Source organism: Lycium barbarum, chromosome 1 (genome assembly GCF_019175385.1).
Source record: "Lycium barbarum isolate Lr01 chromosome 1, ASM1917538v2, whole genome shotgun sequence".
Classification (NCBI taxonomy): domain Eukaryota; kingdom Viridiplantae; phylum Streptophyta; class Magnoliopsida; order Solanales; family Solanaceae; genus Lycium; species Lycium barbarum.
The window spans coordinates 161649739-161676022 of record NC_083337.1 but is presented as its reverse complement, the minus strand read 5'-3'; the positions used below and the strand labels follow the sequence as shown (position 1 = coordinate 161676022).

The window sequence follows — 26284 nt, the reverse complement described above, 5'->3', positions numbered from 1 at the left end:
CAATTTTCTTTCAATGGGTTCGTGGAGGACCAACAAAGCGCTAAAAAAAAAAAATACCAAATAATTGTCAACAGCCTTTGTAAACGACAAAGTTGGGAGTAAGAAATGTAATTCCATCTTATTCAGGGACTTCAGTAGTTCCACAATCATACAATATCTTTATGTTGAAGAACATTTGCTTTTATCTATCTACACATGCTTTTTGTCACTATAGGTGACTAAGAAAAATTATTGCAGCAACTTAAGCAAACAAATAGCTCCTCCATTCACGAAACTCCACCAACAATAACAGGAAAATGAACCGAAGTATCTTTTTTACACAATACATACAGCATTTGTCTGGTTCACGAGCATTTTGTGCTGTGATTATACTTTACAGAGATTCCGTCACTTCTCACAATATAATGTCCCTCAAAATTCACCGAATACGGTTCAGGTGAGCGAATGGCTCAGGGTTTGACTTTGGTGCAGGCTTTGCAACTTCGGGAGTTCCGAATACATTCCAAAATCTAAGAGTTTCATCCCCAGCTGCAGATGCCACTGTGCAACCATCTGGACTCTGCAACAAAATAAACCAGAATATTAGTTCCTTTCTTTGTTTGGCGTATGGTTCAGACATTGATTAATTAGAAAATAAGCAACAGAATAGCATGAGAATTTACTTGTGCCATAAAAAGAACTCTGGAAGTGTGACCAGTAAGCTCGGCTGTCTTTACCATGGAAGGGTACTTCCAAAGTGTGAGCTGATTCTTTGTAAAACCATGAGAACTTAGTAGCTCACGTTCGTTCTTGTTCCATAGCAAGGCACAAACCTGAGAGCCCGTATCAATAGAATTCAAGCAAGCACCAGTATGGGTGTTCCAGAACTTAATGGACCTGTCACCGCCACCACCACCAGAGGCTAATAAGTTACCCTGGAAAGGACACCAAGCAAGGGCCTTAACAGCAGCAGTATGATCTTCAAGCCTGTGAAGCCACTCTGTTGATGAGTTGGTAGAAGCCATTGATCTGTCCCATATATGGAGGAGATTATCATTTCCACCACTAGCTAATTGTTGGCCAGAGGCTGACCATTTTAAACCACAAACTTCTTGATGATGTCCTTGGTAAGTGTCAACAATTGGCGATCGTATTCTCACATCATTGTTTATGATCTGACCGTCCATTCCCCCGGTTGTCAATATGTGGTTGTTCCAATCTAGAGCGCCAACTCGGGATCTGTGACCACCTCTCATAGTTCTCAGCTGCAACAATGTAACAAAGCATATATTATTAGCATAAGAATCACTTAAAATAAACAATGATGTGAGAATTTTAAGAAACAAACCAGTCGATTTGCAGTTGTATCCCAGAGCTGAACATCAGAATTGTTCAGACCAAGAGCAATATGTCTACCATCAGGAGCCCATTTTACACTTGTAACAGGTCCCATTTCTTCATCAACGGTGACCAGTTCTGAAGTAGCACCATCAGATGCATCCCACAGATATACAGTGCTGCCAAGAGCAATAGAAAGAACATTGCTGCTGCCCCAATCTAATAAATTCAAATAGTAGTCATCTACTAGATCTGGAGCATCTAGTGTCCTTTCAGAAGTCTGCAAAAAATAAACCAATGAAACCGATAAGGACGGGATTCAGTTACATATATAATTGGTACTGACATGTACTTAGTCAAACCTCTCAATAAAAACATCATTTGGTCCGGCATTTTTTTTTTGCTGCTACAGCAAAATGTTGTTATAGAGGAGAACATAAAATGTAACATAACCAGAAAGTTTGGTTCCACATAAAACATGGTTGTTATAGTCTGCAAAAAATAAACCAATGAAACCGATAAGGACGGGATTCAGTTACATATATAATTGGTACTGACATGTACTTAGTCAAACCTCTCAATAAAAACATCATTTGGTCCGGCATTTTTTTTTTGCTGCTACAGCAAAATGTTGTTATAGAGGAGAACATAAAATGTAACATAACCAGAAAGTTTGGTTCCACATAAAACATGGTTGTTATAGTGAAATGTTGTTATTGAGGGTGGCTATTATAGAGAGGTCTTACTATATTACAGCAATATGCCTAAATCTTTTGAAACTCAACAGTTAAGAATAATTGGCATGATGATTCATGAAATGTAATACCAACATTAGACCATGTAAGTAAACTCACCTGTGGAATGTATCGACGGGCTTTAGCAGGCTTGGCCTGTTGAACGGATGATTGGAAGTCGTTTGGAATGGCCTCAACAGGAGTGGGTGGCTTGTTCTTGAACGCGAGTATACGGGTCCGGTTCATGTTGAACGTTTCTGCAAGCTGCTTCCTGTATGCCTCTCTGGAGGGAGAATTAACAGCTGGATTTTCCTTACCTTTCTTTGCCTCTGTCAACATGTAATGTGCATAGTCCATATCCATCGCTGATCGATTCGGAATGAACCTATCCAACTGTAATAATAACCCAAATCAGCACTCAATGCCTATGTCAAAGCCCTCATCCTCTTAAATACTCACATAAAAAAAGTCTAAGCAAACCTCAATTTCTTCTATAAAAAGAATCACTTAAAATAAACAAAAAGCACAGAGAATTTCAAGAAACAAACCAAGTCTAAGCAAACCTCAGTTTGTTCTATAAAAAGAAAATTAAAGCCAACCCCAGATGACAAAGTATATGAAAACTCATCTCCCTTTTAGCCTTTTTTGTTAATTTCAAAATCCAAATTACCATCTGGTAACACAAATAAACAGAAAGAAGTAGTAATCTTGACAGACAATAATCAGAGTTAAGTAGAACTGAGATAAACCTATCCAACTGTAATTAATAACCCAAATCAGCAATCAATGTCTATGACAAACCCCTCCTCTTAAAAACACACATAAAACAAGTATAAGCAAACCTCATTATCAACCCCAGATGACAAAGTAGATGAAATCCCATCTCTCTTTTGACCTTTTTTTCTTAATTTCAAAATCTAATTACCATCTTGTGACAAGTATTGTTCCAATAAATGGAAACAAGTAGTAGTACTTTATAGAGACAATAATCGAAGGTAGACATACATTCTCACGAGAATTTCTCCTTTGTAGAAATTGTTCCTGGAGAGGGCAACGAGATTTGGATTTACTTGCTGAGACAGAACTTAATGATCCTGCATCCATGTTATTAGCACAAGATACAAATATAGTATGTAGAAAGGCAGAGATAGCAATAAGAGAAACAAGAAAACAAGATTATTAAAGCCTGCAAAATAAAGATTAGTGTTATAATAGTAATAATATTGAAGAACAATAAAGTAGATTAGAGAGCGCTTGTGGATTTGCTTGAGAGAGTTGAGAAGTGAGAATATGGAAGGACCCAAGTTGTGTCCTGCAAAAAGAAGATGATTAAGATAATTGATTGATGGGACTGTGTCTCCTTGGTTTAATTTATGGATTTATAATAGTGTGTCTCTATGTTTGTTGGGATTGGTCTCAGTTGTGCTTCTTTTTTCTAACGGCTAGTAGCCGCCACGAGGATTCTAGGGTTTGCATTTTGCGTGATACTCCTCCAACGGCTATATTCCTTGAGATGGCCTTTTGCAATTTGTTGACAAACTTATTTTATGCCTCACGCAATTCACATAAATTACGTGAGGCTTTTTTTTAATTTCACAAATTAGTGGACGTGTAATTTCACTACTTTATGAAGAAAAAAAAAAGCTTTACACAATTTATGTGAGACAAAGAGTAAAATGTATTTGGACGGATTTTGTTCGTGGGAGAGATGGTTCAGCACTCATCTTATTTTAGGTATCTCAGAAGGAGTGTGATGATTGATTAGATGATTGAAATTCCTTTACCTTAACTAAGAGTTTAGAATTCGAGCCCTGAAGATTTAGAACTTCCTTGTATGGAGTGTTTACCTTGTTAGTAGGCTTACCCAACATCAACTGAATTAATTGGGCAATAATTTTGGATACAACCAAAATAAAATGATTTCTTAAATACATATACCGCCATTTATGAGAACTAACAAACTCATTTATCTAAGGGGACAGATCAAGTTCAACATTAAAAGACAAGTTTTATGGCCACATGTGCATTAGCTAATTACACGGAGTCAGAGGGATTTTCTTTTTTCACTTCCTTCTGAAACGAAATTTGTAAGCAATAAACGACGTTGGTCCAACCAAGACAGACTTGAAACTCGTCCAATACATTTATATTTATACTATTATAGAAGCATGGGTTTGAGAATCAAGATCGTTGACCAAGGGTAGTATTGTAATTTCACAACCAACATTAAAGCGTTGCCTTTGATTCTTCCATGGGCCCCAGTTCTCATTCATTCTCTTTCATTTGTATCTTCAATATATTTTATTGTGCTCATTTACATATGTACGGTACTACAAATGATGTCATTTCAAATAGCATGTAATAATTATCAGCTAATCATATGTCACATTTTACACTTTTACTTTTCACTTTTCACTTTTTTCTTGATGCTCACATAATTTCACTTCTTCATTTCATTTGTAAACTCTTTAATACTTCTACATTCAATGGCATGAATATACACTATTTATATTTAGTTGGGTATTTTATATACTCTTTTGGTTTCAATTATATGACACTTTTTTTTAGTTAATTAAAAAAATTGACATCTTTTTATATTTCGTAACAATTTAAATTCAAACGTTCCATTTCATCCTTAATGAAATGATTTACAACCACAGAAATTTTTATAACTTATTCTAGATCACAAATTTCAAAAGTCTTTCTTTATTTTTTAAAACTCCGTGTTCACTCAAACATCATCATATAAATTGTGACGGAGGAAGTAATATATTGTGGCATATTTTCTTAAATATCCAAACAAAGCTTTATCATTTTAGTAATTAATTTCACTGGCTTTATTAAATGTGCCTCTTTTATAGAGCCGTTGGGGCAGCCCAATTGACCGTTGCAAAAATGGTCGTTGTCAAACGGTCCCAAACCCCTTCCCCCCCCCCCCCCCCCCCCAAACTTTTTTTTAACACTTTAACCCATCCCCCACCCCTATATAAACCCCTCTCCATTTCCATTTTAATCCACACCAATTCACTGTTCTCTTTCTCTCAAATCTCAATCTCTCAATTATAGTCACTTTGCAACAATTAGCCACTTTAAATTTCTCTCAAATAAATATTATAAAGTCTTATTATAGTTTCAATTATTAATTTTGCAATTATAATATTGTTGGTGGAGTTGGTGATTTTGCAACAATCCGAAGTAGCTTTGGTGGATTTGCAATTCTAGCTGCCTTCACTTTGTTGGAAATTAGTTCGGCAATTTGGTACCTTCGTTCCAACTCTATCTTTATTTTTCACAATTTAATTTACGCAATTTAATTCTAGCAATTTAATTTGTTGCAATTTATTTTCTTGTGATTTATTTGAGTGTGATTTAAATTAATTCTATTCAATAATGGCGAAGAGATTTAGACGTGGTGCCGGTAGTAGTGGTATTGTTAGGCGTGGGCTTAATGAGGAAACATTTGTGGAAGAAACGCCTAATTTAGGTATTGATGTTGGTGGAAATAATCCACTTTTAGGTCATGAGGCAATGCAACAACATTATACCGACACTTTTAATGAAATTGATGATGATAATGATGATGATGATGATGACACACAAGCCCCTGAAAATCCCATAGGAGATACATGTCCTGTACAATCACATACACAAGACAAATCGCCTAGAACTCGTAAGCCAACCGCTAAAATTTGAAAATTTATGACTAAGGATAGGGAAAGTCAAACAGCTAAATGTACCCTATGTGGACAAGTATTTACTTTTAAGCAAGAAACTAGTAAGGATGGTGGAACGGGTACACTAAATGCTCATATGAGAAAAGAAACATATGGATGTTTGGGGAGAGCAAACGGGTTCAAATGTGGGGGGTATTCAAATGACGATAGACCCACGAACCGGTAAAATTTTTAAGTATGACAAGAAAAAAGAGCATGTAGAAATAGCTAAAATGGTAGTTTATGATTGTTTACCATTTTTCTTTCCTTCGGGTTTGGGGTTTGTTACTTACATTCAACGTTGTTATAATCTGTTATTTGAGGGTATTCCTAGAAGTACTTGTAGAGCGGATGTTATAGATTTGTATAAAAAATATAGATTTTATTTGCGCCATGTATTTAATTCTTTAAATTGTAATGTTTCTCTTACCGCTGATTTGGGTCTTAGTCTTAACAAGTTAGATTTTTTTGCTATTACATGTCATTGGGTTGATGACAATTGGGTTATGCAAAAAAGAATTATATCTTTTTTATATGATGAAGGAAAAGATCGTCACAATGGAAAAATTTTAGCGGATTCAATGTCTACTATTATGAGATTTTTTAACATTTATAGAAAAACACTTTGTATTGCTTTAGATAATGCTTCTAATAATACAAAGGCGATTGGTCTTTTAAAAAGAGAATTAAACCCTCCGCTAAAAAATATTTTTCATGTAAGATGTAGTTGTCACATTTTAAACTTAATTGTTAAAGATGGTCTTGTGCGTTTTGATGATTCTATTCAAAAAGTTATAGAGGCGGTTGCGTTTCTTTTTGTAATGCTAATAGGGGAAGACTTAGAGATTTTAAGAATTGTTGTGTGAAAAATAACCTTAGGCCTAGAAAAATTCAAGTAGAAATTTAGACTAGATGGAACTACACTTACATTATGCTACAACAAGCATATGAGTATAGGATTCGCATACAACAAGTTCACAACAAATATAATATTAATAGTGATGATTGGTTAAATTTTACGCATTGGGAAGATGTTAAGGAATGTATTAAACTCTTAGAATTTTTTTATAATACAACTCTTACTTTTTCTAAACAATTTTATCCCAGGTAACCGGAATTTTAGCCTACTTAGCGGAAATAGCTAGAGTTTTACAAGAGTATAAATATAAACCCGGTTATCAAGCGGTTATTTTGATATGACAACAAAATTTAAGAAATATTTTTTTCTCATCCCAATTTTATTTATATTGGGTTCTCTTTTAAATCCTTGTTTAAAAGCGTCTTATGCTAAAGCATTGGTTGGTCAAATTTATACATTTTTAGTGTCACGACCCAACCCCGTAGGCCGTGACTAGTGTCCGTACTTGACACCCAAACGTACCCGATACCCCAAACCAACATATTATCAAAATATATTAATATAAAGGTTAGTTGGCGCTACTAAATATCACAGATGAACAGATTTTGCACGTAGAGGCCGATAAGGCCATCACCGATCATAACAACCCAAAACATATACAGAACCCACACAAGTATGTCTACAGACCTCTACAGAACATAACAGAATCATAAGACGGGACAGGGCCCCGTCGTACCCCTGAATAGCGTACATATATACAATAGCAGAAGACTGTACAAAAATATAGGCTCCGGATAAAGGAGCGCTCCAAAATAACAGAATAAAGTCGTAAGCGGGCGGATCAGCAAACCTGTCGTCTGTACCTGCGCGGCATGAAAACGCAGCCCCCGAAGAAAGGGGGTCAGTACGAAATATGTACTGAATATGTAAAGCCTGAATCACAGAATCAAAATCGTAACCGGTACAGAACGTACAGAAAAGTGAGTGTAAAATCCGAAGTATCAAATGCATATTTTCAAAACATACAGAGTGTATACAGAAATATGCCATATCATATCCGGCCCCTGCCAAGGGACTCGGCAGACAAAACGTGGCCACCCTCCCGACGCTGGTGCCACAATACAGAAGGATCAGAATAGGGGTATAACCCCTTAACGTAGCATATCATATCAGATGGCCATAACAGATCATATCATATCATATCAGAATATGTGTACATGGCACAGCATACTCCACAACCCATGTACATGTATACCTGCCCCCTCACATCGAGGCACGGCGAACAATGCAGAGGAATACGCTTGACAACATATCCTGGCCCGGGCTCAGTGTGGGAAACATTGAGGCATCCACGAATGGAGTAGTGAGAAACTAAATGCAATAAAAATACCATATATTTCCAGAGACTCAATGAGGCATATCGGATGACAAATCAAACCAATGAAATCGGACAGAATCATAGTAAGTGTATGTCGTATGTCATAATAAGTTACGGAAGAATAATCCTTCTGGGATCATTTTCATATTCCAAAATAGTTTACCAGACTCGAGGGAATCATTAAAACAATTTTCCTTAGTAGTTAAAAGGATAGTTAAAACGTTTCATTTTATATTGTTCGAAAATAAGGCAATAGTACAATAAAAGGCAAAGCGGGAATAGTGGGAGACTAAATGAGACACAAAATGTCATACCTTTACAGAGATTCAATAAAGTATTTAGAATAAGTATCATTGGTAGTTACAAGAGTAGTTAAGGCGTTTCCTTTAGAACCGCTTGAAATTAAGTTATAAACACAAAAAGGGTAAAATCGGAAATAGTGGGCTCACCTCGGGACAACGAAGCGGTGGGCTCAAATTACGTATATTAAGCTTATGGGGTCACCTATAGAGGTTCTAAGGACATTTCATAACTTTATAGACAATTTGCAGAAATTTACACAAGTCTTTATCAAAACATACTTATAGGGTTCAATTCCATTGAATGAAAAAGGGATATTTTCAAACGCGGATTCCGATGAACAGAATATTTTTCGAGGCTCGAATCCGATCCTAGTACATCTAGGACATGCCAAAAGAAGAATCGGGATAGCTTTACATACCTGTTAGCGGCTATTCGTAACCCGTTCGTCTCGTCGCTCTTTTAGCCTATTTATATAAGAGTAACGTTATTGTTAGTAACTATATTATCTAGTTTACAAATCCATAGCCTATTTCTTATCGAACCTATATTCTAGCTTATACATATTCTCGTTTAAGATTTTCTATTATCTAAAATTTAGCGAAAATCCGGCAGCACTTCCCCTATATTTTCACCTATCCAAAATTTACAATTGTTCTCCTGTTGACACAGAAATACCAACAACAACATATGGATACAATCATATCTTCAATTCCTTCAATTCAACGAAAACAACATATTCATATCAACAAAATTTCAACTTTAACTTTCTAATCCTTTCGCCATATAATCCATGATAACAACAATCATACCACTAATTAAACTTAATTCACCATAGCTAGTTTAAATTGGCCCCATACGGCTCAAACTCCACTTCCATATCAACATACACAACTCTTGCAATTTTTTTCACATCCACTAATTCATACAAGGACTAATCATCTTCTAAAGTATGTAGGAAAATATTAAACCTTACCTTAATAAATTTGGCTAAAAAAATATACCGAGGAGAGAATAGTTCTTACCTAATATGGCAAAAAAAAATAATAATCTTCTTCTTACTTGAAAGCTCGGAGTCAACAACACGGCAAAACGGAACGGATCGAAAAGGTGAGTAAAACCCGTATGTTTGTTCTTCATATTTCGTTAAGGATCATTGTTGCTGCCTTTGTAGCTCCTAAGAAACTTCAATTAAGAAGAGAGGAAATCTGTACGTATAGCCTTTAAATATATTGGAATGTTGCTGCCCATATTTGTTAAACTTATCTAAAACGAAATCTCAAGACTTAATTAATTGATTGTGGTCTCTCCTATTCAGCACTTTTTTTTTTTAAAATTAAAAACAAAGCTTGGCTATAGATAAGCCACGGTTAAATGCATATAGCATTAATATGAGTCATAAGTTTGGCTCACTTTCATGATCACACGTGTAATAAACAATTAAAGCAGTTGTCCCCCACTAATTCAACAATTAGATCATATTTCTCCCACTTTAATTTATTCTTGATCTCAAATTATTTACATACGAAAACAATTATCATTTTTAAACACATCTCATACACTCATTTTTATAATCTTGTGGTATAGCAATAATCCATAACTACTTTTTGCACACATAAAATATTATTTACAATCACTGTCATCACACTTGTTAAGTCCTAGATTATTTCGGGATCTCAAAACTCTTTGTACCATGATCTCTTTATTTGCATACTTGAATGTGACTAAAATTCCATATAGTTCGTTATAACTTGTTCAATTTCTAAACTTTGACAAAACTTATTTTCTCCGATTCGTTTAACCTCCACGACACTTACTTATCACTTGTTAAACATAGCATAAATACTTATAACGTCATAAGTAATATTGTCCTTGAACTTATGTCAATTAACTTAAAACAAATCCAATGCACAAAAGTGTGGAATTTAACAAATTCACGCACTAATGGTACGAAACACTTATCCTATCAATGTAATGTTCCTTATATTTACTAAAATTAATACCTACCATTAATCCACTTATCCACGTAGTCACTACACCTTTTAATAGTAGCTATTCCATCCTTGCTGTCCCACCTAGCATTTAATATATAATACATATTTTCCAACTAAAAGGACTTTCTACATATAACACTTTGTAAACAAAAAGCACCATATGCTTCCTTCTATATTTTCATCTAGTAATCACTATATCTAATTGGTAACATAGTATTCATATGGTAATAATATAGCAATGGTGCAGATATAAATATCTATCATACGTATTCCTCAATAATTCTCATAATAGAAAAAGATAGATTTTCATAAGAGAAAATAATTTATGTACCCATAACAAATAAAATCTCATTTCTAAATGTCCTCATACCGCACACATAATTAAAAATGTATCCCAGAAGTACTTACAGTATTAACTATAGAAAATCATACTTATCAAATATTTACTAAAAGGGGTTTACTTAAAAGAAAATACCATATCAAGACCATATAAATAACAGTTTCAAAATTCATCAAACTTATTCCGTTACTAATGTCATTGAACTCGTACGCCTTCCAACTTGTGAAAACGCGGGATGTAACATCTAGAAATTGAAGAAGGAGTTCAACCATCTTTAGCTAAAGCCGAACTCGCTATTGATGACGAGTTTAGAAAAGTTTTTACTCATTATTCTAATTTGGAAGAATGCTACACCCGTTGCTCCACGCCCTACTACTTCTCAAAATAGCAAAAAGGGCTTGTCGGGTTTAAAAGTTTTACATTCACATCCAACTCTTTCTTGTAGTGCAAACTTTGATGAATATCACTTTTATTTGATGCAGCCAAATGTGGATATCAAGGAACTAAATGAGTTGGACATCTTAGCATGATGGAAAAAATACAAGGCAAGTCATCCGATACTCTTAAGAATGGCTCGAGATATCCTTACGGTTCAAGTATCAACCGTGGCTTCGGAGAGTGCATTTAGCCAAGGAAGACAACAAATTGGAGACCATAGACACTCATTATCCAGCTTTAGCTTACAAGTACTAGTGTGCATTCGCGATTGGATTAGATCGGAGCGACGCAACCAAAACTTAGAAGCGGAGGAAGGCGAAGAGGAAGAGATTGAAGATTTGATAGCAAGTGGACCGGACCAAATGGAAGAATTTGAAGATATCTCCGTGGCCGAATATGATATGGGGGAAACTAACCAAATGATTGAGAATTGGTGATTTTATTATTCTACTATTTCTTTGCAACTTATGTATTATTTGCAAGTTAAAAAAAATTACAACTTGCAAATAAATGTTATCCAAGAATGAATAAAATATATGGCTCATTGAGCTTTCTTCTATTTACTTGTGTTCATATTTTTACTTATATTAAGTTACGAATATACCTCAAATATATCAAGAATATACTTATAATATACATCTACTTAAATTAAAAAGTAGAAAGTTATATACTTGAAAAATAACTAAAATATACTTATAATATATGGTATACATATAACTTAAACATATATATATATAAGTTTAAGTCATATATATATATATATATATATATATATATATATATATATATATATATATATATATATATATATAAGTTATATAACCTAAGTATATTGATATATATAAGTATATTCTTACTATATTTTAGGTATATGTAGTATAACTTAAGCATATAACTTAATATATATATATACGAATTTAGAAACTTAGAAAAAAATTAAGCTATAAATAACTTAAGTTATAATATATAAGTATATATAGTATACTTCAACTATATATATATATAAAAGTTATTTAACTTAAGTATATTGATATATATAAATATATTCTTACTATATTTTAGATATATGTAATATAATTTAAGCATATAACTTAATATATATATATATATATATATACACACACATATATGCTGTATTGCTGACTTGCTGTTAGCCTGTCAGTCAGTAAATATATAAACTATACTTATAAACTTATATAACATATGTAAATATACCTACAATATACTAATAAATACTATAATATATATATACACTATAAAAAAAAAAAAAGGGTTTGGACGTGTTTGAATCGGACCGGTTCCGGTTTCAGGTTTTTAACCGGTTCCGGTTTTTTAATCGGAAACTGGCCGGTTTGTTAACCGGTTACCGGTCCGGTTCAAACCGGTTAACACGTTTACATACACCTAGTCACAATGCTAAACAATTTAACCAGAAGAGCCGGAAATTGAAGTGGAAATACACGTCACTACTATGATTAAATTATAAAAAATTATATGCATTTATTTGACGTAAACTTCGTGCGAGTAAGTGCAGCTGAGTCTGATGAAGAGCACCAGAAATTTCTGTTTGTTTCACGCTGGGAAAGGCACCAAGTCATAGATAAGTTATACAATTTACATACATAATGTCATATATATATATATATATAGATAGAGCCTACTATCTGTGTCTAACCCACCTTCAGCTTTCCACACTCCCACACCTCAAAAACAAAATAAATAAATAAAATTACTTGTGAAAAGAAAAAAAAAAAAAACATGTACAACTGAGATACCATCCTAAAACAATGTCCTATGGTATGCCTTGCCGGCTTTACCTTCACATTCAAGCTGCATTTGCCTGGAGCAAAAAAGATCACCAAGAAATGGTCTGCTAGCTGGTACAATATTTATATTATTAGATCCCTCCATTTTTTTACAAGCCACTATATTATTGTCTGTATTGATGTCCTTCAGCCCCAGTAGAAATTATTACTGATGACGGCCCACCAACTCCTCACTTAGCCTACTGAACACTAGCTTAACTGGAATACAAGCAATGACTGTTGGCAATGTCTCTCGTTTGATTGCCGCATCCACTTGATGACTGGTGGAACTACCCTTCTGATCACTATGTTTCTGCTGCAAGGCTATAGAAGAAAGTGTTCTTACCTTTTGATAAGAAGAAACACTAATCCTTTTTCCGGACTTTCTTGGAAATGTTCTTTCTATGGCAGGCCGGGAAATAGCCGTCCTTGTCATGCTTCCCTTTTGAACAACGCCTCCTACGCTAGCTTTTTGGACATTTTTGTCGCGGTCAAAACCTTGTACATGCTTGATTCCTTCAGCATTATCCAATGCTGATGATGCATGTGGCCGTGGAACGCGAACATTGCCAGTCCTGCGAGCAGTCCTCCACATAGGTTGGAGTGCTGTATCATTATCAGATGTTTCTGGGAAATTCCCATCAACTGCCCAAAGGAGGCTTTCAGAAGACCCGTTTGAAAGCACCTCAATTTGGACAGGATATCCAACTATCGCCTGGCCGTTTATCTTACTCGTCAATGAAATCATAGGCACGTGCTCTCTCTGATAGCTTGATTGGACTTTTAAGTCCACATTGACCAGCATGGTCCTGCCACCGGAGTGATGGTAGCTATTGACAGAATCAAAACCCTCAGTAGACTCCTCCCAGTAACCTTTGCTTGCAGGTTGATCATCCCAAGCCCAATCCACGCAACTGAACATATTTTGGCCAGCATTACGTGGAGCTCTAGATCCATACCCAGCCATTTGCACCCAAGAGTTCATAACGGGATCATCTTGAAGAGAACCATAACCCCTCTTTCCCCTGAAGCTATTCATGTGACAAGGTCTTAACGCAAGGTTTCCATCAAAAGGATCCAGAGGCCTCTTGTTAAGACTTCGATTATTCCTTTTCCCTTTTAATTGCCATTTTGACACCCCAAATCCAGTAGAGACAGATTCCTGATGACATGTATGAGAAGTTCCATCATCCAGTTCCTCGCTGCTGATGCTTCCATGTCCAGGTTGTGCTTCAGATCTTCCTATATATTTTGGTTCTAGCTCAATGGATGCTGCACCATCTGCATTAGCAACAAGCAAAGTTAGCCTACTGAAGCAGAACATTCTATTATCTTCTATATTTAAATGAACAATGCGCATGGAAGATCTGATTCATGACGTCAAGAGATGAGCAATAAAAGAGTGATAAGGAACTATGCATTCATAATCAGTATTAGATGTATGATTCTGCACTTTAGATACAAAAACAATGCATTATTCCAGAGAACCAATTCATTAAAAATTTCACATAAAATGATAAAAAATTAGCAACTAGCAGGCAGCAAACTGCACCACTTAGGCATGATAGAATGGAGTTTCCTTTTTCTTTAGGTAATCAGAAATAATGCCGACTTGGTATTAGGAAGAGATATCAAGAAATTAACTTATGAACATGTATACTTGTCGCTCAAATGTAATCTTCCTTTGGAACTGTTAAAGTTCTAAGATTTAAAACCTGATTACATCTCTGAATCAACTCTATAGTCTATAACTCACCAAATTAGCCACAAAATCCAACTGGAACAAGGCAGGTAATAGTTTTCCTTGCTAAAAGTACCACATCTCATTCCTCTGTAATTTTTTGTTTTTGTCTTTGGATTTTTTGGTACACGGCATGCTGCTAAATCATAATACAAACTTATCAAACTAACAAGCCCTAGACCTTCATAAAAAATTTAAATTACAATCAGTAAGGAGCAATAAATATTAAAAGAGACATATAGAGGTGGTATAGACGACGTGCATGTAAGCTGACCGGACACCTCCGTTATAAAAACACAAAAGAAAATACAGAACACAGAGAGAGAGAGAGAGATTTTGCAATCTCTTGAGAATATTTTGAGAAAGGGGACCTAAATTTTCCTTTTGGATGTTTCCAGTTCCCTTTTAATTGAAAGGACTAGTAATTTAGAACATCACAACTCCAACCATGTGACAGTATGCAAGACCAAATACCAAATTCTTTCTTTTCAAATATTTCTTTTAAAATAATCAGAATAAAGAAATTCCATTGCAGCAAGCCTAGATTCTACCATAGCACATGAAAGTCCTTAATGGAACTTGGACATCCTGAGAACCTAGGACTACTTTGTACTTGCTCACAAGTGATAGAGAATGATGGTGAAGTAACCAGTTAAAGCCACTTTCAAACAGCTTCACCCCTAAAAGTCCCAGTACAAACTTAGAGGATTGAACAAGGCGGCCGTGCCATACCGTGTGTACTGAAAGAGGGAGAACCACGGAAGGATTTGGTTCATATACGGGTGGTAGAACACACAAGGTGACACAAGCATAGAAAGTGAGGGATTGAAATAGTTTAGTTTGTCCACTCAGCTCCAAAGATCTCAAAGTTCCAAAGTTTAGAGGCATCATAGCGTGGCCTCAAAGATTTTGTTTGTTTGATGCGACTTCATTGTGTCGAGAAAAAGAATTTACATGTAAGGTGGCTTGTGAGAGATTGAGAAGGGAGAAACCTGAAATTGTGGCCAACTCGTCATCAGTATCTTCCGCAGAATCTGTTTCAGAAGAATCAGTTTCGGTATATTCTGTAGACCCAGAAGCATTCTGTTCACATAACTCAGCAGGATGAGAACCAGTATCTTTGTGCTTCAATGTTGAGAGTTCCATCTGGGCATGATTACTCTCTTCAACAGTCAAAGATTCTGTAGGTTCTTCTGCCAAATTACATCTGCTTTTCTTTGCAACTCCTGGATGCTCCTCTCCCATCTCGGAGATAGAAACAGAACCTGAGTCAGGTAAATTTTCAGAACTCTCCAAAAGTTGAGCAAGAGGGCAGCTCCTACCACGCCTCTTGACAAGAATTTCTTCGGCCAAGCCTTCATCTGATAATTTCCTTTTGACTGACAAATTTTTTCTCTCAATACTAACTAGGCGTTCTGCGTTATAGATCCCATCAGGAACGGCATCAACGCTCCTATCAAGGACAGGTAGGTCAGCACCATCTGAAGCAATTGATGGAAGATTTCTATGCTCTGAAGGAGCAGTACTGAGGCCCAAATCCTGTAAACCTCTCATCCTCGGAGGTACATCGGAATTATCATCATCCCCACTAAACTGATTATGACCTTTGGGTTCCTGTATAGAAGAAAAGTTGCATGTACTCTTTTCCTCAACGAAGAAACCAGACTTATGAGAAAGTTGACGAGATTTAGATCTTAAACGTCTCCCCTTTCCATTATCCAAGTATTTTGAATATGTCTGTGACTCTCTTCCGGAAAAATCATCAGTAGATTTATTGCTTCTATCAGTGGATGAACAACCTAAAAGCCCATATCTTTTACCTAACTGCCTCTCAAGTTCAAGAGCATGAAGTATTGCATCTTCACGTCGTGCATACTTCTCTCTTTTCTTCGGAGGCATACCTAGGGAAGCTTCAGCCCGTTGAATAAAATCATCAAATTCGCCACACCGGAATGCTTTGACTCGCTTTGACTTCTCCAAATTATACCAATCCCTGGTAAGACACACACAAAGAAACACCATAACATACCATTACTAAGACTATGAAGTGTCTATACCTAGAAAATGAAGTTTAATTGGACAGATGGCATAACTTATGAAGATACAGTATTCCCCCAACTATGAGTAGCATTTCTATATATCAAGAATAAGCGGTGAAAGCAGCATTTAGCAAATAATAGAATCAAGCATCTTTTGCTTCTTCATTTTGCTTTTCTTTTAATTTAGATGATCATCACAGGTGACAATTCTAATCACTTCAATGAGACCATGCTGGCCCTACTGCCCTGGATAACCAAACAGTAGTCTGTCCAACAAAATAAAGCCACTCCCTCACCAGCGCCATACAGATTTTAAACGCTGATTCACGAAAAAGGAAGAATCCTACTCATATAGAAGAAACAAACAAAGAGGGTTTGAAGCCTAATACATGGAGAAGGAAAGTCCTCACAAGGAAAAATTGTTTATCCCAAAATGTACTGCGTTGGACAAAGAATAAGCATTATGTTAGAACTCTGTAAGAATTCTTGCTTTGTTAAGTGTCCTTCCCAGACTTCGTCCTCGAGTCTTGTCATGATCACGCACTCAACAAAAGAGTTTTGCTAGCAGCATCGGACCATTCCTGGTGCTTTAACTAGTTATTAATGGTTGGTTTAATTAGTACCTTTTCAGTATGTGTTGGTGTTGCGAACACTTCCATTTCTGCAACACTTTCCTGACTTGATCCCGTCTCCGATTCTACAAGCACCGGCTTGATTACCGCCTAAGTAAAACTCTCAAGTGGATGAATCAGAATCTTGCCTCAACCTCATAAGCTTTTCGTTAACATTATGAAAGATTGTGGCGACAGGTCTTAAATACAATGAATATCAACTCACAAATATTTGCTATTTTTTTTTCTCTCCTCTGTATTTTTGTTCTTTAATTGTGTACTTTCAGGAGATAGAGCTTCTATAATTGCATATATAATCTTATTCTCAAATCTCAAGAAATTAAGTAAAACTCAATATTACCCTCTTAGGCAACAATATTCCACATATAGCTCACAAGGGGCGGGGGATCTCTACTATCATTATGTATTGTTTCCTATTTTTAGGGTTATAAAAGAAATTTCAACTTTTGTTACCTTATTCAAAAGAAAAAAGAAATTTCAACCAATACTTAGAGTCCTGATCTACTAAGCCAGCCTGCAAACCTATCACGCATACCAGCGCTAATCTTCCAAACACAAGAATCTTCACATACAAGATCAGAGAATCTGCGATTACCATTCTCCTCCACCCAACATAACCCAGATAAGATTTTGGTATAAGCCACTACACGTTGATTTAACAAGGAACACAAGCTAATCAGGAAACAATTAAGATTATATCAAATTCTCTTTTTCTTCCTTCGTAATGACTGATAGCAAAGAGTCCAAACTTCTAACTATGAATCCTATCCTATAATATCCTATATTATAACATATTAAGTCCAGAATTTACTTTTGAAGTAGCTTCACTTATCGCTCACCACCCCTCCAACCCAGTGGCGGAGCTACAACCACCCAAGGGTGGTCAGGTGAACACCCTTCGCCGGAAATTACACGACGGATATAGGTTAATTTCTATCTTATTTTATGATATAATATATTTTGAACACCCTTGACACAAGTGAGTGGGTTAGCTCAGCGGTCAAGGCTGTTCAAAAAGCCTTACTATGCTCCGCTCAGGTTCGATTCTGGATGGAGTCTTTAAATTTTTGCCATTTTATATTTCGATTCTCATTTTCAGCAGCGTGAATGTTATTCAATTCACAATTAGTGTGTCTTTAACTTCTTCTTTTTTCCTATTAAATTTTCTAACTAAACAAATCTTATTAAAAATTGTGTAGTTTAATATTAAGATTTTCGGTGCACCCATTCATTAAAAAAAAAAAAAAAAAAAAATATTCACCCATTCAAAGTTTGAACACCCTTGCCGAATTTGCTGGCTCCGCCACTGCTCCAACCCAACTTTAACTGAAATATCACAATGCAAACTCACTGGAATTTCACTACTTATAGTGTCATTAACAAATATACTCCAAGTTCACTGCAACTAAGAATCCATCAATAACATGCAAGATAACAATACAATTATTACAAGTTCATAACTTCCGTTGTTGTTACTATTCTTTTTCAAAATGCTCTGTACTGCTTTCCTTATTAGTTGTCATGTTTTCTTTACTGCCATATTGCCTCTTTCATAACTACTTTGCTTTGCTGCCGGAAACAACCTCTCTGCCTCCACGAGCTAGGGGTAAGGTGTGCGCACACTCCTCTACCCTCCTCGGACCCCACTTGTGGGATTACACTGAGTATGTTGGTTGTTGTTATTACAAGTTCATAATTCAACAATATCAACATGCAACATTTATCTTGCAGTCAAAATGTTCCCACTATAAGATAAAATTAAAAGGACTTACACACTGGCATCTTCCCTTCCAAGAAGCTTAACTGGAGTACCAGATCTTGGAGACATCAAATGAGAAGCTGACAGCTCATCAGGACCCAGTATTTTACCGGGCCACCACGACCCGTTTCGCCTTCGGACCCAAACTATACTCCCAATTCCACAATCCAACGGTCCTGATTCTGTTCCTGAGCTCACCATTTCTCTATACCTATATCTTTATATATATACAAATATATGGTGAAGACGATTGGGGGTTTTGATTGCTGAGTTATCAGAAAATAAATGGAGAATTGGAATTGAAGATTGGCAAATGGGAGAATCTAATTGGAAAATTTGGGGCTAGGGTTAGGGTTTCCAGTCAAAATTCATATATACGGATTTCTGAAAAAATTACATCTAGTGATCATCCACTTAATTCAAAGTTTTTCTCATTCAGAGTCTTATTTTTGCGCTTTATGTACGAGCGTAATTTGATTGACGAGGTTGAGTGTCAAGTCTGAATTCGGTTATGTTGACTCACCGATTAAACCGACGAGTTATGTTACTTTTTCTTTTTTTTTTCCTCTAATCTGATTTATAGAACTCTATTTTTATTTACACTATCTAATCTAAGTAGTTTAAAAATGACAACAACTCAACAAGTACTCCTCAATAAATAATGAAAATCAATAATTTAAAAAACGTTACCATTACAATTAAAGTAGAAGATGATATTTTACGCTTACTAAATTTAACACGGTTGCATTGATTATTTTAGTAGAGCGGTAACTATTTATCTATCTTTAGCTAGTGATTTCGGGCTTAAGCTATGAATATTGAGTATTCTCTAGAAGAAGTAGTTTTGCTCTTGAAGTGGAATTTATCAAAGTGAATCCGAATTAGTCGAATTTAAAACAGATATCAACATTAGGTGGAACACCGGAAAAAACACAAGTTATGTATGAAAAAGGTCTGGGGTGTGTCACTTGGCTTTGAAGGAGAGAAGTGTGGGTTAGTTGTCACCTCTCACCTTTCATCCCAAGAGAATTACACTAAGGTCTCATTTGTTTACACTTAATGGAAGTTTGAATTTGAATAATTCAGATTGGGTCCTAATGAATCAGAACTGCAATCAAGTCTTAACACCATTCAGATCTTAAACATGCACACTTTCTTTCTCTCTCCCACTCACGCCACCGGCTTCTCTTTCTACAAAAACAGTTTCACCCATATCTCTCTCCAATTATCAGTTGGCCAACTAAATTTTTTCTCATAAGATTTCACAATATTTTGGAATTATATATCTTATTTCCATGTTTTTTACGGCAACTTTTTGTTTTGAGATTAGGGTTTAAAAAGACTTATTTTCAAATACAATTTAAGAATATCGAGTGGCTAAACTAGAAGGGTGCTTTGATAAAAATGGTGGATTTGAATGTGATAGGTAAATTGCAGTAGAATAATGAAGAATTGCATTAACAAATTCTGTTGAAAGTATTATTTTGTGATGATTTGCTATGTGTTATCACTCAAATTTGGCCGAATCAATTGTAGTAACAAGATGCCTCCACATCTTTCAACATCATTGACAAAAAAATTGGAGAAATTTTAGTCGTGGCTTCATTCTCTTTTCTTGTTTTACTTCTCTTTCTGTTCTATAGTGTTTTCACGAAGAACGGGCGACATTTTCTAGCAAACAAAGAAAAGATGACCAAAGCGTCACATGTCATTTTGATTTCATTGTTTTGTTGGAGAATCGTGATTAAAACATAAATTTATGTTGAATTAAATTTCTTACACTTAAATTTTTGGTACAATATTTATTATATTGATATAAAATTTAATCACCTTTTTATTTGATTATATATATATATATATATATTCAAATGTTAAAGAACAAACAGTCTTAATCATTCGGTGTTCAAATTTAGACACCAAGTCTTAATCATTCAGATTCACATTCATAGAAACCAAATGAAACAAAAACAATAATGAGATTGCCTTTTCCCATGCCTGTGGCAATTTTATTTCATGGCATAATAATTAGCTAACGCCTTCTTCTCTATTGTATTTTTCCGAAACAAAATCAATAGAGATGGACAAATCACGTGCTCTAGCCTCTAGTGATACCATGTGGGCTGTGGCCTTGTCTCATGTCACACATCAATACGAAATGAGAGCTTTGAGTAATTTATAACCTACTCACTTTTTTCTTATCATGTGAGGTATTTTTTAGAAAATGATATTCCATCTCTTGTATTATGTGTTGTAATCTCACGTCTAAGTAGATTAAATAATACCTCACAGACTCTTGTTGTTGACTAATCGTTCATCAACAATTGACATTATTTACGGAAACAATAACCAACTCATAAAACTCGTATTATGATTGATCATTATTGATGATGTCTATAAGTACAACACCGAGTGAGACTCTATTAACAACATTGAATTTTTGTTGTATTTCATGACTCACATCAAAAGAAAGCAAATGTCTTAGACAATTTATAATTCCCTTTATCTCTCGGATAGATATCTTTCCATTGTGAGACTCATATAAATTTTTGTTGGGGACTTTCTCTCGCATCTCACGATGGAAGAAGAAGAGGGCCATCAACATTTTAATTGCCCTTCCTTCTTTGCCCTTCCTTCTTTCATCTAAGAGTTAAAAAGTATAATTAGTTACTAACATGAAACTACAAATGTAGAGAAAATGTTAATTTATCAAGATTTAAAGGGAGCCTTATATATCTTTTGGGGTAACATAATAATTAAGAGTAGTAAAAAATGACGAAACAAGTTTTTTCTTAAAAAAAAAAAAAAAAAAAAAAACATAATTCTAGGACAATACAATAAATCACCCTTTTCTCTTTATCTTTCTTTAAAAAAGGTAAAGTGATGATTACTTTTGATACGTCCCAACAAACCGAAAACTTAAAACTTCTCTTTTTACCTTTAACAAAATGGTTTATAGTCACATCAATATCTATGAATTTCAAAAGTCTTCCAAAGTCTTCATTTCTATCTTAAACTTCGTGTCTAATCAAACTATATCACATAAATTGAAGTAAATCAACCATGAAAAAACAAAAAAGGTAAAAAAAGAAATTCATGAGCTCAACCTCATGGGCAGGTAATAAACAATTATAGATGGACTTCATCCAAAACAATACACGAAGGCCCACTCATTAAGAGGCTTAGGGTTTGCTCTGTTTAGCCCAAAAGTTCAAAAAAATTCAAATTTACGCTCCAACGGTCACCTTGACAAGGCACAAGTATATATATATATCCCTACTTTTTCTCATCATTGTCAATCGAACAAGCTCATAAATCCCTTTCCCCCACTCCCCACAGCAATCGTAGATCAATTTTCGTGTTTAATTTCAACGGTTCAGATGGATTTCCACAGCTTAACAAGGAGAGAATTGCAAGCTCTTTGCAAGAAGAACAAAATCCCAGCTAATATGACTAATGTTGCTATGGCTGATGCTCTTCAATCTCTCCACTTTGTAAGTGTTTTTTAAAAAAAAAAAATTGAAATTTATGTTTATGAGCTTATTTAAAATGAAAAGGAAATGAGTAGCATTTCAGATGGAATACTAGTTTGTGATTCGTCTCATTTCATTTGCAGTGACCTCACTCAAACTTGTAAGCTTTTTAATTCAAATTCATTGTTGAGCTTGTTTGAAATGAAAATAAAATAAGAAGCATTTCAAAATGATTAGGGGTCGTTTGGTTCGCGGACTATATTATCCCCGGGATTATAGTTCTGGGATTTATAATTCTTGGACTAATTTATCCCACCTGTAAAATAATCCCAAGTTTGATGGAACGAGATGGGATATCCAGGATTGAGTCTGGAATTTAATTTATATTGTTTTTGGTTGACGATAAAATCAGGATAAAATTTATACCTTATTAAGAGATATCCACCTTATCTAGCGTACCAAATGACCCCTTTTTACAGTAGGAAGAGGAATATCGGTATCTGATTCCATCTGCAAATATTTTTTTGTTGGATTGATAAGTAAATCCGTTTACCTCATTTCATTTGCAGTCACCTCTCTCGAGTTGGTAACTTTTTTTTAATTTAAACCATTGTTGAGTTTGTTTAAAAATGAAAATAGAATGAGCAGCATTTCAAATGGTTGCAATAGGAAGAGGAATTACCGGTATCTGATTTGATCTGTGAATATTTGTTTAGTTGGATTGATATGTAAATCGGTTTACCTCATTTCACTTGCAGACCCTTTAATTACCTCATTGTGATGACTGTTAAGTAACAATAAATCTTTGACTATAATTAAATGTTCTAAAAACTATTGCCTAAGTTATGCTTGATTAATACTTCAACAGCTGGATTTCTATAGCTGCTTATAACACATATTCACCTGATAGTATATTGCCATTGTACATCAGAAAGGAAATTCAGAAATGTGTTTTATATGCAGGTTGACGGTATTGAAGAGGTCTTGAAAGCATGTGAATCTGATGTTGCAAACTCATCTACGGAGTCTCCTGGAAAGTCAGAAGCAGTAATGAGTGTACCTCGGACTGGTCGCCGAACTACAATCAAACATGACTCGGAAACTTTGCAGACCTCGACTAGGACTCGCTGCAGAACAAGAGGAACGGTGGTCAATGAAGTGAAAAATGATACACTTGAGACTCCTGCATTGCCAACTACCAGAAGGAGGGCTGCAACAACTAACGTTCGCTCTAAGCTGGAATCTGTAATGAATGAATGTGAACCAAAAGAGAAAATCGAGGATCAGGTTGAGGAAGAAAAGAAAGATGTTCCAAAGACACCAGCAGCTGCCCTCACTAGCCAAAGAAAGGAAGTGAAGGCAAAGAGTTCAGTTAGGCAAGTGTACAGCACTCGTCGATCAGTGAGGTTAGCTGGGAAACAGCAGGAATCAAGCACACAAGAGGATGAAAAGTCAGGAACCCTTACGTTTGATGCGGTTTCTGAAGAAACAGATGAAAGTTTGGAGGTGAACTCCAAGAATGAAGAACTAGACAAAAGTGGTAATGTTCCCAAGCTCATCGAATCCTGAACCTTTCTTTTTTCATGAACATCGCTTGGTCTCAAATCTGACTAGCAACTATTCCACAGGTATTGATTTGAAAGCATTCAAGAGTTTGGACATTAACAATGAATCTGATACTACAGCATGTGCTCAACCAGAAAGTGGCAATGACCTGGTAGTTGTTGCTTTAGATACAAATGCAGAAGAGGGCTCAGAGGAAGTAGCACTGGAGCACAATAACAGTGGTATGTATTGCTCTGTTCTCGGTGTAATTTGTTGCTCTAGTCTTCCCAATTACTATTTACGTGAACTTAAACGGTTTTGGCTATCAATTTATTTTGATTGCTTATGTATAAAGCACATGTTCAGTAGAAGAAAGATTCAAGAAAATGGTATCTGTTCGTTGGTCTGCTTTTTGTATCAATTGTTTTATCACCATCTTTTGTTGTATGACAATCTTCGTTTACTTAGTACAGTGCAAAACTTCTTGCTTTGTGATAATTAATTGAAATTTTTTCAGGATCTGAAGATATGCATACATCAGAAATGAAGGTACTTGAGAACGGGAAAGAAATGGCATCTGGAGAAATGCGTTTGGATGACGTTGCGGGAGCTAAAATTGAAGTTTCTGGAGAAGAACCCATGGACGAATCCGAAATTGATCATGCTGAGGCTAAAGAGGAAAAAGATTTCCAGAACCAAAGCCAGAACTTGGGTGATGATACCAACAGAGATTCAGATGTCACTAATGTGGTTCTGACCAAGCAGCTGCATGAACAGGATGAGCCCCATTGTGGTGATACATCTGATTTTGTGGCAAAAAATGATGAAGATGAAGAAGATAATCTTAATCAAGTGGATGAGGCTGCAGAATGTAATTCTGATGTTGCAGGAGAACAAGAGTTGATTGGAGAACCTGAGGTGGAGGCTAAGGTGAGTGCAAGTAAGCTGAAGTGTCTGACTAACATGCAAGCTACCATAGATTCTCTTGAGGTGAACTTGTTCGGGCAATTCAAGGATGAAGTGGAAGAATATGGGGTTAGTCTTACTGAGGCTAATGTGGATGCACCAGCTGATGCTCTGGAAGTTTCTGGAGAAGAACCCATGGAAGAATCTGAAGTTGATTATGCTAAGGCTACTGTGGAGAGTGCAGCTCAGCAGTGTTTAAATGTTCCAGAAGCTAATACAGAAGTTGCTGGAGAAGAACCTATGGAAGAATCTGAAATTGATCATGCTGAGGCTAATGTGGATGCTTCTCATGCTTCTCTCATACCTAATGCTGCCCTAGAACCAGGACAGATAATTGTTACAGATAACAAGGAAAACTTGGTTTGTGCGAACGAAAACAAAGGCACTGCTGGCAATGAAAATAAGCAATCTCTGCAAGATTTAAGCTTGAGGCAGCTTACAAAAATGTTGAAAGAGCTAAAGATCGCAAAAGCTCCTAATGGAAAAGAGGCTGCTCAAATCAAGGTAAGAACAACATCAGCCAATATTCTTTTTCACTTGTGTGTTCCTTTTTCACTTTTGGTTGTAGATATTCAATATGGAGTAGTTTTTTTCCTTCACAGGCAGCAAGCTCAAGATCAGCCTTGCAAAAACTTCCAGGAAACCGTTTGACCAGTGAAACCGAAAATTGAAGCTCATGCTATTATAGGGGCAGACCACTCCGCCTGCCAGTTAAGTCAACCTTGAGTGGGATGAAGATGGAAGATCAAACCTGCAAAACCTTCTTGGTTTGCTACTTTTGAGACATCAAATTATTGTGTTTTTGTATTCCTTGAGGGTTTTTTTCATTACTTGTATGAAAAACTAAAATTACTCATATGATGATGAATCCACCAGATAATTATTCTCTTTGTCAATCAATCTATCTAGTCTCTCTCTCAAACTACTTATGATGATTGATCATAACCAGCAAAAAATTATCTTTGAAACTGATTACTTATGCAGATTGATCATAACCAGCAAAATATCTTTGAAACTAGTGTGAAGGAGGTGATAAAGAATAACTTCACCCTCTAACAGAAAATATCATAACCGGTAAAACATCTTTGAAACTAATTACTTATGATAATTGATCATAACCAGCAAAATTACTTTGAAACTAGTGTGAAGGAGGTGATAAAGAATAAATAACTTCACCCTCTTAACAGAAAAATATCATAACCAGCAAAATATCTTTGAAACTAAATTACTTATGATAATTGATCCAACAAAATT

General features: G+C 35.5%; 3 protein-coding genes and 1 long non-coding RNA gene across 7 annotated transcripts; 1 reads left to right on the top strand and 3 right to left on the bottom strand.

Annotated features, from left to right (window-relative positions):
- Positions 1 to 92: 92 nt before the first annotated feature.
- Positions 93 to 3552, bottom strand: LOC132602815 (cell division cycle 20.2, cofactor of APC complex-like). Its single transcript, XM_060315601.1, has 5 exons — positions 3057 to 3552; positions 2172 to 2444; positions 1328 to 1597; positions 663 to 1244; positions 93 to 559 (listed from the first exon to the last, which is right to left on the bottom strand). The coding sequence occupies exons 1-5, from the start codon at positions 3153 to 3155 to the stop codon at positions 419 to 421; spliced, it is 1365 nt and encodes a 454-aa protein (XP_060171584.1). The 5' UTR covers positions 3156 to 3552; the 3' UTR covers positions 93 to 418.
- Positions 3553 to 7166: 3614 nt separating this feature from the next.
- On the bottom strand, positions 7167 to 9636 carry LOC132602808 (uncharacterized). 2 transcript variants are annotated; one of them, XR_009567876.1, is made up of 3 exons: positions 9327 to 9636; positions 8723 to 8768; positions 7167 to 7486 (listed from the first exon to the last, which is right to left on the bottom strand). It is a non-coding gene; the product is annotated as an uncharacterized LOC132602808 (long non-coding RNA). The 2 variants fall into 2 exon arrangements; XR_009567877.1 differs by having other exon boundaries at positions 9364 to 9632.
- A 2997-nt stretch (positions 9637 to 12633) lies between these two features.
- On the bottom strand, positions 12634 to 19622 carry LOC132602793 (uncharacterized protein At1g51745-like). Of its 2 annotated transcripts, none has more exons than XM_060315567.1 (3): positions 19063 to 19622; positions 15612 to 16612; positions 12634 to 14159 (listed from the first exon to the last, which is right to left on the bottom strand). In XM_060315567.1, the coding sequence occupies exons 1-3, from the start codon at positions 19248 to 19250 to the stop codon at positions 13045 to 13047; spliced, it is 2304 nt and encodes a 767-aa protein (XP_060171550.1). In that variant the 5' UTR covers positions 19251 to 19622; the 3' UTR covers positions 12634 to 13044. The 2 variants fall into 2 exon arrangements, with proteins under 2 accessions (XP_060171550.1, XP_060171558.1); XM_060315575.1 differs by lacking the exon at positions 19063 to 19622 and adding an exon at positions 17282 to 19044.
- Positions 19623 to 22333: 2711 nt separating this feature from the next.
- Positions 22334 to 25930, top strand: LOC132602778 (uncharacterized). Of its 2 annotated transcripts, none has more exons than XM_060315556.1 (5): positions 22334 to 22540; positions 23483 to 24059; positions 24148 to 24306; positions 24591 to 25534; positions 25633 to 25930. In XM_060315556.1, the coding sequence occupies exons 1-5, from the start codon at positions 22427 to 22429 to the stop codon at positions 25699 to 25701; spliced, it is 1863 nt and encodes a 620-aa protein (XP_060171539.1). In that variant the 5' UTR covers positions 22334 to 22426; the 3' UTR covers positions 25702 to 25930. The 2 variants fall into 2 exon arrangements, with proteins under 2 accessions (XP_060171539.1, XP_060171533.1); XM_060315550.1 differs by having other exon boundaries at positions 22336 to 22540; positions 24582 to 25534.
- The last annotated feature ends 354 nt before the right edge of the window (positions 25931 to 26284 follow it).